The 14,565-nt window shown below is 50.3% G+C and overlaps 6 protein-coding genes across 6 annotated transcripts; 3 read left to right on the top strand and 3 right to left on the bottom strand.

Annotated features, from left to right (window-relative positions):
- Positions 1–67: 67 nt before the first annotated feature.
- On the top strand, positions 68–1,983 carry TRV_03702 (translation elongation factor EF-1 alpha; the record flags this gene model as incomplete). Its single annotated transcript, XM_003022132.1, has 6 exons — positions 68–72; positions 136–206; positions 282–340; positions 600–738; positions 795–1,835; positions 1,913–1,983. The coding sequence occupies 6 exons, from the start codon at positions 68–70 to the stop codon at positions 1,981–1,983; spliced, it is 1,386 nt and encodes a 461-aa protein (XP_003022178.1).
- Positions 1,984–2,456: 473 nt separating this feature from the next.
- Positions 2,457–3,797, top strand: TRV_03701 (uncharacterized protein; the record flags this gene model as incomplete). The annotated part of the gene is made up of 1 exon (XM_003022131.1): positions 2,457–3,797. One exon carries the CDS (start codon positions 2,457–2,459, stop codon positions 3,795–3,797), a length of 1,341 nt encoding a protein of 446 aa, XP_003022177.1.
- A 285-nt stretch (positions 3,798–4,082) lies between these two features.
- On the bottom strand, positions 4,083–4,265 carry TRV_03700 (uncharacterized protein; the record flags this gene model as incomplete). The annotated part of the gene is made up of 1 exon (XM_003022130.1): positions 4,083–4,265. The coding sequence occupies one exon, from the start codon at positions 4,263–4,265 to the stop codon at positions 4,083–4,085; it is 183 nt and encodes a 60-aa protein (XP_003022176.1).
- A 50-nt stretch (positions 4,266–4,315) lies between these two features.
- Positions 4,316–4,722, top strand: TRV_03699 (uncharacterized protein; the record flags this gene model as incomplete). The annotated part of the gene is made up of 2 exons (XM_003022129.1): positions 4,316–4,402; positions 4,453–4,722. The coding sequence occupies 2 exons, from the start codon at positions 4,316–4,318 to the stop codon at positions 4,720–4,722; spliced, it is 357 nt and encodes a 118-aa protein (XP_003022175.1).
- A 1,488-nt stretch (positions 4,723–6,210) lies between these two features.
- Positions 6,211–8,109, bottom strand: TRV_03698 (uncharacterized protein; the record flags this gene model as incomplete). The annotated part of the gene is made up of 2 exons (XM_003022128.1): positions 6,211–7,866; positions 7,996–8,109. The coding sequence occupies 2 exons, from the start codon at positions 8,107–8,109 to the stop codon at positions 6,211–6,213; spliced, it is 1,770 nt and encodes a 589-aa protein (XP_003022174.1).
- A 3,539-nt stretch (positions 8,110–11,648) lies between these two features.
- Positions 11,649–13,280, bottom strand: TRV_03697 (uncharacterized protein; the record flags this gene model as incomplete). The annotated part of the gene is made up of 1 exon (XM_003022127.1): positions 11,649–13,280. One exon carries the CDS (start codon positions 13,278–13,280, stop codon positions 11,649–11,651), a length of 1,632 nt encoding a protein of 543 aa, XP_003022173.1.
- Between the last annotated feature and the right edge of the window lie 1,285 nt (positions 13,281–14,565).

Here is a 14,565-nt window from a genome sequence, read left to right as displayed (position 1 = left end):
TGAATTCTTCTAGTATCTTCCAAAGAGCTACAAGACTTCAAACCACACACAAAAAAACACCGTCACCATGGGGTACGTCCTTCTTCAGCAACTGCCCACCCAATGCCTCGATGGCCAGAGCTAACCATCCTACAGTAAGGACGACAAGGGACACATTAACTTGGTCGTTATCGGCCACGTCGATTCCGGCAAATCCACCACTACTGGTAAGCCAGCCACCAGATACACCTCGAGCCAGGCACCACACACTATATACACAGAAACTGACTATAACATTGCAGGTCACTTGATCTACAAGTGCGGTGGTATCGACCAGCGTACCATTGAGAAGTTCGAGAAGGTAAAATGACCCTTTTTCCTTGATCCTGCTGCCTCCGTTCTGTTGCACAATTTTCCCCCTTCATCCCACTACAGGTGACTTTTTTGTTACTCCTGGTGGGATGTGGCTTGGCACTCGTCGCTTGGGCAGCAAAATCCACACCCCACCAACATCAAACATGCAACATGCAGCCATCGCTCCAGGCAACGATCGAGCCTCATGTCATGTTTAGATTTGCTTTTTTCTGTCTTAAGGATCGATGCTAACAAGGTACCTGTAGGAAGCCGAAGAGTTGGGCAAGAAGTCCTTCAAGTACGCTTGGGTTCTTGACAAGCTCAAGGCCGAGCGTGAGCGTGGTATCACCATCGATATCGCCCTCTGGAAGTTCGAGACCCCCAAGTACAATGTCACCGTCATTGGTATGTTTCTTTTGCTCCTTTCCCCATCGTGGTTGTGCCATATCTAATGAGAGTAGACGCCCCCGGTCACCGTGACTTCATCAAGAACATGATCACTGGTACCTCCCAGGCTGACTGCGCTATTCTCATCATTGCTGCCGGTACTGGTGAGTTCGAGGCTGGTATCTCCAAGGATGGCCAGACCCGTGAGCACGCTCTGCTTGCCTTCACCCTCGGTGTCAAGCAGCTCATCGTTGCCATCAACAAGATGGACACCACCGGCTGGTCCGAGGAGCGTTTCAAGGAAATCATCAAGGAAGTCACCAGCTTCATCAAGAAGGTTGGCTACGACCCCAAGGGTGTTCCATTCGTTCCAATCTCTGGTTTCAACGGTGACAACATGATTGAGGCCTCCACCAACTGCCCATGGTACAAGGGATGGAACAAGGAGACCAAGGCTGGTGGTGCCAAGACTGGAAAGACCCTCCTCGACGCCATCGATGCCATCGACATGCCAACCCGTCCTACCGACAAGCCCCTCCGTCTCCCACTCCAGGATGTCTACAAGATCTCTGGTATCGGAACTGTACCAGTCGGTCGTGTTGAGACCGGTATCATCAAGCCCGGTATGGTCGTCACCTTCGCCCCCGCCAACGTCACCACTGAAGTCAAGTCCGTCGAAATGCACCACCAGCAGCTTGCACAGGGTGTCCCCGGTGACAACGTTGGCTTCAACGTCAAGAACGTTTCCGTCAAGGAAGTCCGCCGTGGTAACGTTGCCGGTGACTCCAAGAACGACCCACCATCCGGCTGTGCCTCCTTCAACGCCCAGGTCATCGTCCTTAACCACCCCGGCCAGATCGGTGCTGGTTACGCCCCAGTCCTCGACTGCCACACTGCTCACATTGCTTGCAAGTTCGCTGAGCTCCTCGAGAAGATTGACCGCCGTACCGGTAAATCCGTCGAAGCCAACCCCAAGTTCGTCAAGTCTGGTGATGCCGCTATCGCCAAGATGGTTCCCTCCAAGCCCATGTGCGTTGAGGCTTTCACTGACTACCCCCCACTTGGTCGTTTCGCCGTCCGTGACATGAGACAGACCGTTGCCGTCGGTGTCATCAGTAAGTTTCTCCTCTACCACCCACCCTAAATAACTGCGTGCTGTTATTGTCGTACATATACTAATGCATCTTTACAGAGGCTGTTGAGAAGGCCGCCGGTGGTGCTGGCAAGGTCACCAAGTCCGCTGCCAAGGCTGGCAAGAAGTAAATCATCTCACCTACTTCTTGATGTAACGACAAACTATGATGGTGATGAACAAAAAAAGGGTTTTTGATGTTTGAAAGTAAAAAAGAGATGCTGGTTTTTTACTCTTACTCTTATTTCTCCCCAGGTGTTTTTTTCTTGCGGGCATTTGAGAAACTCACGAAAATACCACTCTCCCCCTCTTCACATCACATTAGATACAAAACCGGCTTTTAATTGACATGAACTTTCAAATCAAAATTCCATCTCCATCTTCATCTTCTATCTTGTCTTCTACGGAGTATTTGTTAGTAAACTCAAAGTAACGGTTTAAGGTTTTCGTTGCGTGCAAACATGACAAACATAGCCGCCAGTCGTAACTAGTTAGTCAACTTAGATATCTCAACCATCGCAGGCCGGGTCGACGCTCACGAAGTCCACCTAGCCTACTGATTTATTAACCGGCAGCTTTCCCAAAGCCATTGATCACTGCAGCCATGAACTCCCTTCCTCCGTCCCTCCATACGCCCCTCCGTCGATATCTCACACAGTGCGCTCGACGAAATCTCACTCGCCAGCAGCCTCGATGGCTATCAACATCCCACACACTCCGAGCAACTACCACAAAAACAGGCACAAGGGAAGAAGTGCGATATTCCACCAAGGCGGCCCGTGATCAAAATGCACGGCATAAGAGGTCAATGGCCATATCTGCCGCAGGCCTGATTGCGTGCGCCATTTCCATGTACGGCACTGTGACATATTACTTCCCAGACGGACTACAACCGGAGACCAATGCCGACAATAACGACGGGCAAAAGAGCCAGACAGCAGCATCAAAGACGAAGGGTGATGGAAAAATCAAGCTCGAGGGACCACCGGGTGGTGTGGCACTCAATGAGTCTTCCACCGTGATCATCGATGGCATCGAACAGGTTCCCACAGGAAACTCCACGATACCTAACTTCCCCAAGACGATTCGCCTACCCAGAACCGTTGACGGAAGTAATCCTGACCTGAAAATCGGCGACGAATTGCCTGCTACAGATAATGTGAATGACAAATCGGCAGACGAATACCAGCTCCTCGGCTTGGGTCTACGTACGGTCTCCTTCCTTAGCATTCAAGTCTACGTGGTTGGCTTGTACATCGCTACGGCAGACATTCCCGAGCTCCAGGCACGACTTATTCGACAAGGTGCTAACCCCGTCGTACCCGGCGTTGCTCCTACCGATGACGGACTGGCTGCTACATCGCTTGTACCGCACGAGCGTGAGGAGTTACAGGCCTCTCTACTCGAAGCCGAGAAGGGCGAGCAGATAATGGATCATATCCTGAGGCAAGGGGGTATCCGCACCGTCTTCCGGATCGTGCCCACACGAAACACAGACTTCTTGCATCTGCGTGATGGGTGGGTGAGAGCTATCACTGCCCGGGCCCAGAAGGCAAATGCGCGGGCGAAGCAACTCGCTACAGCAGATAAATCAGCTTCTGACGTCTCTACGGCAGTTGAATTTGGCGATGACTCGTTTGGCACAGCACTGTCAGAGTTTAAGACACTGCTTGGTGGAGGAGTGAGGAAGAATGTGCCTAAGGGTCAGACTTTGCTTCTCCTTCGTGATAAGCTTGGAGGGATGGGGATAATATATCAGCCTGGGGATACGAAGCCGATGACATGGCTTGGTAGGGTTGGGGATGAGCGTATCGGACGACTGGTGTGGTTGAATTACCTTGCCGGTAAGACCGTGGCTAGCGAGAGCGCAAGAAAGAATATCGTTGATGGCATGATGGGTATCGTTGGCCGGCCGATCGGTACAGTTGAGATGAAGGTCGTCTGAACTGGCCCTTTTTCTGCCCACCTAAGAGCTGTGGTTCAAGTGTACGTTATGGGATGGGACGGTTTCTATTCACTTGGAAAGAATGGTGTGATATATATATGTACTATAGCCGCTAGATGTATTCAGCGTTCGAGACACTCCTAAATAAATACATGAACTAGTCTACCCGCATTCTCATCCCCGTACGTAGAATCAAAAAGTCTTTCTATCCTCTACAGACAAGAACGTTGCTGGAGACACATCTATAACCGCTGGTATAGCCATGGTACCTAGGCTGCAAGCCATCTAGAGGGCACCGGCTTCCTTCAATAAAGTAGACAACTGGCCAGCCTTAGCAACGAGATCAGAGTTGCCGCCGATGTGCTGATGGTTGATGAAGATGTTGGGAACGGTGCGCTGGTTGGTGATTTCCTGCAGAGCGTCCTGGATGGCAGGGCCGTCATCTATATCCAAAGTCAGTCTCAGCATCAGCTTTCAGCCCCGTCTCCTCGCAACCCGAAGTGTATCCGCATATATCGATGGTAGCCAAACATGCCAACTTTGTCGAGTTCCATGACGAAGAACTTAGCTCCCTTGGAACTCAGCAGAGCCTTGGTCTCGTTGCAGTAAGGACAGTAGGACTTGGAGAAGACAACTACAACACGCCAGACGTTAGCTTTTGCACATCTCTAGTTACTTGCTGGCTTTCAAGAGCTTCGACTCACCTACGGCATTCTCACTGATGATTTGCTCGGCTTTGGTTTTTGCGGCAGACATGGCGGCTGGCGAGGTGGCTACAGAGCCAAAAAGACGGCGGAGTATGGAAGCTATGGTGGGCAACTTCTTGATAGCAGAAAAAGAAGAAGAAGAAGAAGAAGAAGAAGAAGAAGACGGCCTGGACGAGGGGTTGCGAGACGATAGTTATATGCAATGTGAAAGATGGTAAGGATTCAACCTGGTTAAAGGTTGTTTGATGCTTCGGCGGGGAAGAAAGCAAGCCCGGCAATTTCTGGCCCACCGACCAGTTAGTTAGCGGAACAAGTACGATCTTGATACGAGGGCCGCAGATCACGGCAGTTGGGGGAGTGAGCTACAAGGGGCCGTCTACAGGGTCCAGACAGGCATAACTGGGTGGATGAGATGGTTGGAGGTGTCCCCATGCCGGCTATTCGGGGTGAGACGGGTTGGGCATGCATGATTTCTTGATAGCCCCCGTTTTACTCTTGCAGGTAGAGCCAGGAGGGAGATGCATCGTGCAGACATACTTATAGCATGTACTCTACGGAAACAGCGTGCTGGTTATTCAATTCACTCTATTTGAAAAGATAACAAAACATGCCTAAAGAGCGGATGCTACTTGCTAAACCGGACCAGACTGCCATCAGGTTTTTGAGGGGACAAAACAACACACACAGAAGCAACGGCAGCAAGGTGGGCGGCAGGAGGAGGAGGTACAAACTGGGCTGGACAAGTAAAGGAGATGGTGAGTGGCAGAGACAAGAAGATCTCACTGTGTTTTGCGCTGGGAAAGGGGCACGCTGGCTCAAGGGAAGAACTTGAAGGGGGGGCAAAGGGAGGTGGACCGGGGAAGGATGGGAGTGAAAGGTTTCAATTTTCAATCTTCAACATTTTCAAAAACAAAAGAAGGTAACAAAAAGAGCCTGGGACGCATAAAATGGTATTGAAGTTATTGGTAAAGGAACAACCAGGAAGGTTTCGAGGGTATCGAGAGGAGATGGTATGTTCGGGTCAAGCGTAAATGGATGATAGTCTGTCAGGGGAGATAGAGAGAGAGAGAGAGAGAGAGAAGACATCTAGCTGGATAGCTAGATGATAACGCAATAAAGAGGAATGCCGACTGGCAAAGGGACTTGAGAGAAATTAAGAGTCAAAAGCCGGTAAGTTAAGGAAGGAGAAAGAAGGTATGAAATTGATTATAAAAAAAAAGAGGACAAAAAAGAAGACGATAGTAAAAGAAGTGTACAGTTGGAAGTTCCAATTCGATCTTTATGGGTAAGATAAATATTCAGAGAGCCAAATCGCCAATCACCAGCCAAGTTTTATTGAGAAGATAGAAAATAACCAGATCAGACAACAGAGACGTAGAAGGGGAGAGCGTGGGTATGGGGGTTCGAAAAGACAAGGAGAAAGGAAAAGAATGGTCGTTAGGCCGGGAGTGGGATATGTAGGGTAGAAAGCTTGAACGCTCAAGGGGGTAGTAGACGTGGACGGCAGTGCGGTAAGCTGAGAGCAGCAAATATTGAACAAAAATTAATATAGAAAAACTGATATAGGGGAAAGAAGGTAAAAAAGAGAGAGAGAGATAGAAGGGGAGGAAAAAAAGAAAGAAAGAAAGATACCTGAGAAAGGAAAGCATTGATCATCGAAAGGTCGGTTGGATATGGGGTATAGGGTATAGATACGATAGACGTTGCTACATGACAATGCAGCAACCGCAGCCCTTCTCTTTGACTGGAGGTTCTTCAACATCCATCGGCCTTGGTCGAGCAGGGGCCGAAGACGAGTTCAGCCTGGGCTGCGCGGGTGTTGTGGAGTGTATGTTGGGGACAGCCTTGTACCCTGATGCATTGTTGCCAGAGGGATCGGGACTCTTAACTCTTGTAGACGGCGGTTTCGTAGGTGATAGCGTCTCTGGTAGCGGCTGCAGCTCTTGTTGAGCTTGCTGCTGGTTGCTGTCCTCCTGCTCTTGCTCCGTAGGCTGTGGTGACGGCGTGACGGCCCCGTTGCTGTCATACGTCTGGATGGTGAGAGGAGAGAAGTCCCGGTCGTAGATGGCGGGCACTTTACCCTCTCGCTCCCACTGTTCTTGTTGCATGCGCTTCGCATGTGTTGGGATAACCTGCTGGTCAGGAGGAAGACGAGGGTCGGGTTTATACATCGTTGCCAGCCATGGAGGGTCACTGTCGGGTCTGTTAATGCCAGAATATGCGGCGGCGCTGGGTGGTCGGTTATCGCCTGACCGTGTTCCTGGGCGACCATTCGGGGTGCTGTTGGGGCTTCCGCCGGCGTTGTTGCTGTTGGGTGTCTTGGGCTTCTGTGTGACGGAGGTTTTGCGGTTGTTCGGCGGCTGGGACGTCTTCCGACCTGTCGGCGTGGATTTGGAGGGCGCCTTTGCCTTGGACGGGGAAGGATGGGAGGTGCTCGTGCTGTTGCTATCCTGAGTGGTGACATCCGCCTTTGACTCGGAGTCAGGAGTCACTTCTCGTTCACGGAACGCTGATTCGCTAGGTCTACGGGTTTTGGGATAGACAATGCTGTCCTCGTTGCCATTGTCGAGAGTGTTATTCCGAGTACGCGGTAGCGGGACTCCGCGGTCGAGATGCTCTTGCGGTATGGGGTGATGGCTTGATGCTAGTACGGGGATTCGAGACGAGCTCTTCCGTAGGCCAGGCTGTCGGTATACACTGTCACTTTCCTCCTGGTCCGCCGCTATCTCCTCTGGAAGCCGCGGGTCGAAGTTGATTATTTCATTATCGTCGGTTTCCAGTGGAACGATCCCATCAACTCGGACATCGGACGAGCCGCCACGTCTATGCCGTTTCTCTGCCTCGTCCTTGGCAATAGCAGGCCATTGCTCGCCTTGCTCTGTCGTAATAACCCCATTGATCCCATTGGGAGCTTCATGGCTACGGCCTCTCCCTCTCTTGCTGCCTGTAAATGGCGCAGGTAGACGGATACCGAGCTGCTGCAACTCCTCACTTTCAATCTTCGCAAGCTTGTCACGGTGTATCCATTGGGCATGCTCTGGGTCTTCGGCTTCTATTTGATAGAAAGGCTTGTTGTCCTTCCTCTCAGACGCATCGAGAACGCTTGAGACGCTACGGTTGCCAGAATCACGGCTGTAAAGGTCCAGCAGACTGTCAGCTTCACTGTGAGTGCGGCTGAGACTGCTGTCCTTGCGCCCGGCATGGGGAGTGAGGTAGGTAGACTCGGTCACATTGTTCCGTCCAGAGCCAGCAGCGGACGATGTTCGAGATAGCGAAGTACCGTTGACATGATTGTGTCGTGAATGTCGTGCCTGCGGAGGAGAGTCTGCGGAATGGCGAGTCTTCAATGTGGACCGGAGATTCTATGAGCCCATTGTCAGCCATATAAAACATTATAAAAATAAGAATAGAAGGGAAAAGACGAAATTCCTCCAAACTTTGGTAAAAAGACAAAAAAAGACAGAGAAAAAAAAAATGTATGGAAGACGTACATCCTGTGCTATCGACGGATGGTCGTAGGAACTGTGAAAGGCGCTGGTGGCCGTGATGTTGGGGTCATGGTGAATCGATGCGTCCGCTGGTTCTGCAGCAGCAATTCCCGCCATGCCAGCCAGCGCGCGCGCTCTTCTCGTCGTTTGCAGTGAATCCCCCGGAATGCTCCTGTCTGTCTGCTTATCCACTCGGCTATCTCAAGAGTCGATTCTTTATTCAGCTGTGCGTGCGAGAGGCCAACGAGGACATGCCCATCCGCTGACGGCTGGTTCCACGGCAAAGGGCCACAGTTTATGCGCGAGGACGGCGGGAGCAGGAACGCGGTCGAGGGCAACGCCGGACGGCTGCCTGCAGCAGCAGTAACCTGATGATGTCTTAGGATGTTGAACGAGAGAGAATCGAGGTCCTGGAGGCCGTTTTGGTTGGTCGTTTTGTGTTGCGTCCTTTTTTATTTATATTTTATTTTTTTTTTTATTATGGCTCTTGTTTTTGTCCCAGATCTCAACTCCGCCCAGCCATGATGGCCTCCTGTTTGATACGAGAAAAGACGACGGCGTTTGTTATCAGTCGAAAGGCGGCCCGACCCGTGCTGATGGGAGATGATATGGCTAACCGTCGTCTCAGCGAGGCCTCGCAACCGTGGCTCGCAGGCAGGGCAGGGCGTTAGGAGGAAAAAGGGCCCAGACGCAGGGGGCGAAGCAGGTACCCAGGCAGCGAGAGAGCGAAGCTGAGCGAGAAACAAGTAAACAAGACTACAGAGGAATAACAATGAAAAGGAGCGGCAAGCAAGGCAGCAGAAGCAGAAGCAGCAGAGACGCTCTGTCCGGTCGTCGGTCTGGGGGGTGATGCCGTCCGCGGGCCCTGGTGGTTGTCCTTGTCGTGCTGGAGGATCGAGGTTGTCGTTGGCGTTGGCGAAAGGGCGAGAAGGGCGACGAGGAAAGCCTGCAAGCCCGGCGGGAAGACGCAAACATCCACTTTTTTCTCGTCTGGCTAAGTTAACTGCTAGCAAAGGGGGCGCACCACCCCCCCGGTCACAGCATCGACATCGCAGCACTCCGTCCGCCCACATCTACAATATATATGATGGCTCTCTGTCTGCGCCGAGGAGGAGGCAGACGGCTCGCCTGCTACGCTATTTTTACCTGCTGTCCCGCCTGTGGTTGTATTCGCTGGCGGATTATCCGCTGTATATATATATGTCTGCTTCGACGGCTCCCCTTTTACCGTCACGATGATCGCCCCCCCCCCCCTGCTAGTTAGCTGTTCGTCCACCTCCAGGCCCGTAGCACAAGTGTTCGGAAGATAAGCAGAGAGGCCAGAAGACGTCTCTGGTTGCACCGCGTGTGGCTTGTCTGGGTAACATCCTGAGCTCTGCTCATCTTCCTTTTTGCGTTGTCTTGACCAAGCTGATTCGTCTCGTAGACTTGTTGACAACTCCTCCTCCATATATAGATAGTTATAGGCACGACAAACTCTGGGAACGGACTACAGGCCGTCCAGGAGGGGTTCCTGACTATGGGAGCGGGATGTCCTGCTTGGGCTACCCTGGCCTGTCAAATGCAAAAGGGGGCTCTGTCGGCAGAGTCTGCCATAGACCACCGGGCCAAGGGGTATGCACTGCATCTATGCCTGCCTTGCCAGAGAGCTCACCATCACTGGTCTCTTCCGGTTAAAAGGCTCAAGAGTTTTTAACAAGGTTAACATTCCGGCGTTACATCAGGAGGCTGACTTCTAGGGAGCCGCCAACCGATTGCTCTGCTCTCGTCAGGGTAAATAAAACACCCAAAAGGGTCGTTGAAGAGGCTCGCACTCTATATTCTGACTCTGGATTTTATATATAGCTACTTTGCCGTCAAGTTAGCTACCTTAAACCTCGGAAATATATAAGCTCCCCTGCTAAGTTCACCGATGGCATGGATGGCACGCTTGCAGCAGCCCAAGACTGGAGCCAGCAAGCGGAAAAGATGGGAGACTAAAAAATTTTCTTCAACTATAGCCGTTTACCCATTGTCCAGCCAGGTCTAGAGAGCGAAGTGGGATGTTTATTTTGACTAATTACGGATGCCAGCTAGCTAACTGGTCAAGATACCTCGCTTCGGCGCCAAATCTCGCTACGCTCTGCAGGTACTGAAATGTACCCTCCTCCCAGCGGCAAAAGCAGACTGATAAAGAACTTATCCAGAAACTTTCCGCCAGAACAGGATTTGATCCAGCCAGCACAAGAACGACCCAGCCAGTCGTTTACATGCATAACTAACAAAGTGTAAGTTGATATCCACCGGCTGGGTTGTGCCACTTTTACTTCTTCACGGTGGCCGAATGACATCATCTCCCTGTTTACCTGTACCCTCCATCGCCTCTGCTTGCCTGATAGAAGAGTTGGCATTCGTATTTCCTCATTATATATTCTCTGTTCTCTCTCCTCTTTCTTCGTTTTCTTTCTACCTTGGTCAAGAATACGCTGCGGCAGAGAGTCTACTGAACATTTGCCATAAAATATTTTGCAAACTCTACAAACTCAAGAATCCTCACCTCCACCACTGTCATCACTATGGGCTGCGGATGCGGATCTAACAACTGTGGGTGCAACGGCCCAAAGGACTGCACTTGCACCAGTGGAAGCTGTAACTGCACTGCTTGCGGCGTAAGAAGCCCCCTATTATATCTCACCTGCACTCCAACCTTCTTATAAGGACCTCTTTGGCTCATATATGTATAAAAATATAGAAATAAAGCCCAAAGTCCATGAACTACGACGTCATACGGGCCCCTTCGAGTGACCCAACGCCGTATCAATTATCACATTCATTATACCTGAATATGTCTAGCTTATCTGGGCCTTGATCTTGATTCTCCTCTTTTTATCTACGAGTGAGCCCTTTTGAGTTTTCGGGTCTTCAGGCCTTGCCGAGTAATTGGATGAATAGTTAGGGACGGCCAGTAAGGCAGATGAATTAAATACTTAACTCTCCTTAAAAAAAAAAAAATACTGCCCTTAATGTAGTTGATTATGACCGGGTAAAACAAGTGGAGGTAGAGTAAGGGGCTTGATTCTTATCATCAAGTAAGAGATAGTAGTAGATAGTCACATATAAGGCTAGCAATGTAATATCACCACTATTAGAGGTAAGAATGGTATAATCTTGCTTGTACATATTACTAGCATGAGCTCTGTGCCGACAGCAAAGGAATAATATACAGCTATAGCCAACAAAAGAGAGCCTGGTCGTAGCATCCAAGATAAATAGTTCTAGTTCTGGGTCTCCATACATCATGATTTGTAGTGGAAAAGGGAAGCAAAGGTGTCAAGCTTGATCAGTCTTATCTATATAAATTAAGAAACAACATCTTAAAGTAGGCTGATCCTATTAAATAAGAGGTGCTAATTAATTCTGTTTAATTCTGTACTAAGCTTTTCAAACGAAAAAGAAGTCCTTTAATAAACACTAGACGCCATAGAGTATTAAAATAGGAGTAGTAAGGGTATGTGTTAAAGAGGTACAAAGGGGTTAATAAGCCAGGCAGGGCAAGCAGAAAAAGGCATGATGCAGAGGGGTAGGTAAGGGAAGTGAATAAAGAACATGATCATAAACTATACTGTGCGGAAGAGGCGGGCGGGAAGAAAAGCACCCTTTAACAGCACGTCGCCGCATCAGACGCCTTCTGTGAATTTACTGGCGCGGCTGCCATCAGCTGCGGCTAAGCTTCGACCAATTTCGTCTCTGCCCGACGATGTTGAGGCCGCCGGTAGGGGTTCCGATGGTGCAACTATACCACTCTGAGGAGTGGTTGCTATCCCCTCGCATATAGCAGATCCCACAGGCGTAGCAATGGGCGTCCGAGCGGGCGATGGGCGGAATGCAACTCTTTCGGAATATATGCTTTCGTCAGAAATAGGTCGGTCGGCAGATCGAGATAATGGTCCTCCCAATCCCAGTTCCTTATGCAAACCACTGCCAGTAGAGCCTTCTCCGTCTGTGGCAGTAGTTTCTTTTTGATGGCCAGCTGGTCGAGGTGGTACGATAAGACTCTTTTCGTCGGTCCCGAATTTGTCGTCGTAACCGTCACCGCCAGTTTCAAGGACAGAGGCAAGTTTTCTTCCTCCTATCTTTTGAAATCCCCGCTCAACAGGCTCTCCTGCCATTGAAGCGGTTGATGTTCTAAATCTATCAAAAACACGTGTTGCTCCACCAAGGACGGTCCCAGAAAGCTGGCTGGTATTACTTGTGGAGAATGTGTTTCGGTCCGCTGAAGCGCCAGAGCTCATTATCCCGCCCGTAAGATTGCTTTCGCGGACAGCTTTCCGCTTCCGTACACGGCGCAGCAGAAGTAATAGTATTATGATCAGAGCAATCCCAGCTACACCCCCAACGACACCACCAACAATCTTGGGGACGTCAGAGTTGGAAGAGGCCTTGGCATGGTCTCCATTAGGTTCGGTTGGTGCGGTTGGTTGTGGGTGTCCACCTGTTAATTCACCTCCACCCCCGCCTGAAGGATATTTTGAAGCGGAACTCGTCGATACTGAGGAGAGGGATATGGACGATGACGAAGATGTGTGGCTGCTTGAAGGAGAATAAGATGTTGATGATGATACAGAGTGTGTAGATGATATGGAGGCTGGTTTGCTGGGTGATATTGACGAACTCAAAGTTGATGAATTTGAGGACTTCGAGGGCGGTGTGGATTGGGTATCAGAGGGTATTGAAGAATCCTTCGATGATGGATGTGGAAGGACGGAGGTGGAAGCATGAGAAGTGACGGGTATAGTTGAAGGTGAGGAGATGTTCGTAGATGGCTTAGAGGACTGAGGAACATGAGTAGAGGGTGACGAATGTTGGCTAGAGGGCAGTGAAACGTCTGTTGATGGTAACGAATGTATACTAGAGGGAAGGGAGACATTCGTTGACGGCTTTGACGGTTGGCTCGGCGGAGGTTGTGAAACACTCTTTAATTCGGGGGTTTTCGTCTGTGGAGTTGGAAAAGGAGACACGATTATTGGGGACTTGGATCCGGAGGGAATCGTGACAACACCAAGACGCGAGTGCGAAACAGTTGCCGGGAGAGAAGGGACGGTAAATACGGCCGCTGTGGCACCATCCATAAGGACAGCCTCAATGACCGTCAGTACAACGGTAGTGGTGCGTGGTGTCTCGTGTTTTGGAGGCGTCTCATTGTTCCGACGGTCCTTCGGCAATTGCTCTACTTCTCTCTGTACTATGTCCTTGATCCGATATTCAGGCCCTTTCCAATGCTTCCGTCGATCAATGTGATGCCCCCCCATCCTGGGCATAGAGTAAGCAGTATCTCAAATACCGCTTTGAAGAAAGAAATTAAAAAGTTGTAGAAAATGTTCTACACAATCAATCCAACGAAAATGTCACAAAATGAGGAAAAGGCCTTTTGCAGAGCTTTGCTGCATTCACTTGTGAATATCTGAACCAGAGAGGCCGAGTTACGGTGTTGATATTGAAAACTGAACCAGGTCAAAAGGAAGATGGTGCATAGTATCCTGATCGAATCTGACAGATAAGCCCGATTTAAAACTAAATCGACGTTCTAATTTCGTTTTCAGAGCCAGTCGCAGAATGGTAGTTGTTTTAAGGGAACGAACGGAAATATGTAGAGAGCGGCTGCTGTAACGTGGAGAAAGAGAATGTAAATGCTTCTAGCAATGCATGAAACGAAGGCTGGCGTTTGTGTGTGTGTGTGTTGATAAGGAGAGGATCGTCAAGAGAGCGGACGTCAATCGCTGTGAGGGTAAAGAACGACTGTTAATGTTCGGCGCAGTGGTGAGGGAAGAGGAAAAAGGACGAAGTCGAAGAAAGTCGCCCTTTGCTAATCCATGACAGGAGAGGAAGGTCGAAAGGAACGGCTGCTGGTCATCAGACCAACTGGCACGGCTGAGGAAATAGCTATCATTTGAAGAAGATTTTGCGTTAAAAAAGGGTTGGCTTTGGCATTGGTTCCGAATCGAGTGGTGCTTAATTTACCTGGCCAAAATCTAGAGGAGGATGGACCTGGAGGAGAAAGGGGAAATCCTGGTCAGCCCAGCTGCGTGTAATTGTGACAAATAAACGAGTTGGAGTGAAGAGCTTGGGAAGACAGGGCCACGAGTGGTTTTTGTGGCGGTTTCCCACTCGCATAGGTTGAGATGTCCAGCCAACCCGCGTGCAGGACGGGGGATGGTACAATGGACGAACCAACAATCCCAGCCGCGAGCCACGTCGGGCCTTCTGTTTGCTTTGCCTGCTCACCTTCTCAGCGTCCTTGATGGATGTGTCTCTTCTTCAGCGGCTGCACAGACGCCATCAGGAGTCTTCCACGTCGTCCTCGTCGTCTGCGCCGTCGCTGTGCCAGAGTTGTCGTAGTTGCAGCGTCGACGGAGCAGAAGAAGCGAAGTTGATGCCATGTCGTGCGCGCTTCCTAATCAGGAAGAGTCGCCGCCAAGTCCCTGCCAAGACTGGGAATCAAACAGTGAGGATCACATGATTGGTCAGCACGGGCCGCGGTACCTGACGCTAGTCCATTAAGGGAAGCCAATATCGAGCTTATGTAATATGTAATTG

This window comes from Trichophyton verrucosum, assembly GCF_000151505.1.
Source record: "Trichophyton verrucosum HKI 0517 chromosome Unknown contig00301_1.f1.exp, whole genome shotgun sequence".
NCBI classification, from domain to species: Eukaryota; Fungi; Ascomycota; class Eurotiomycetes; order Onygenales; family Arthrodermataceae; genus Trichophyton; species Trichophyton verrucosum.
Note: the sequence above shows the minus strand (reverse complement) of the source record. Positions and strands in the feature narration are given on the sequence as shown.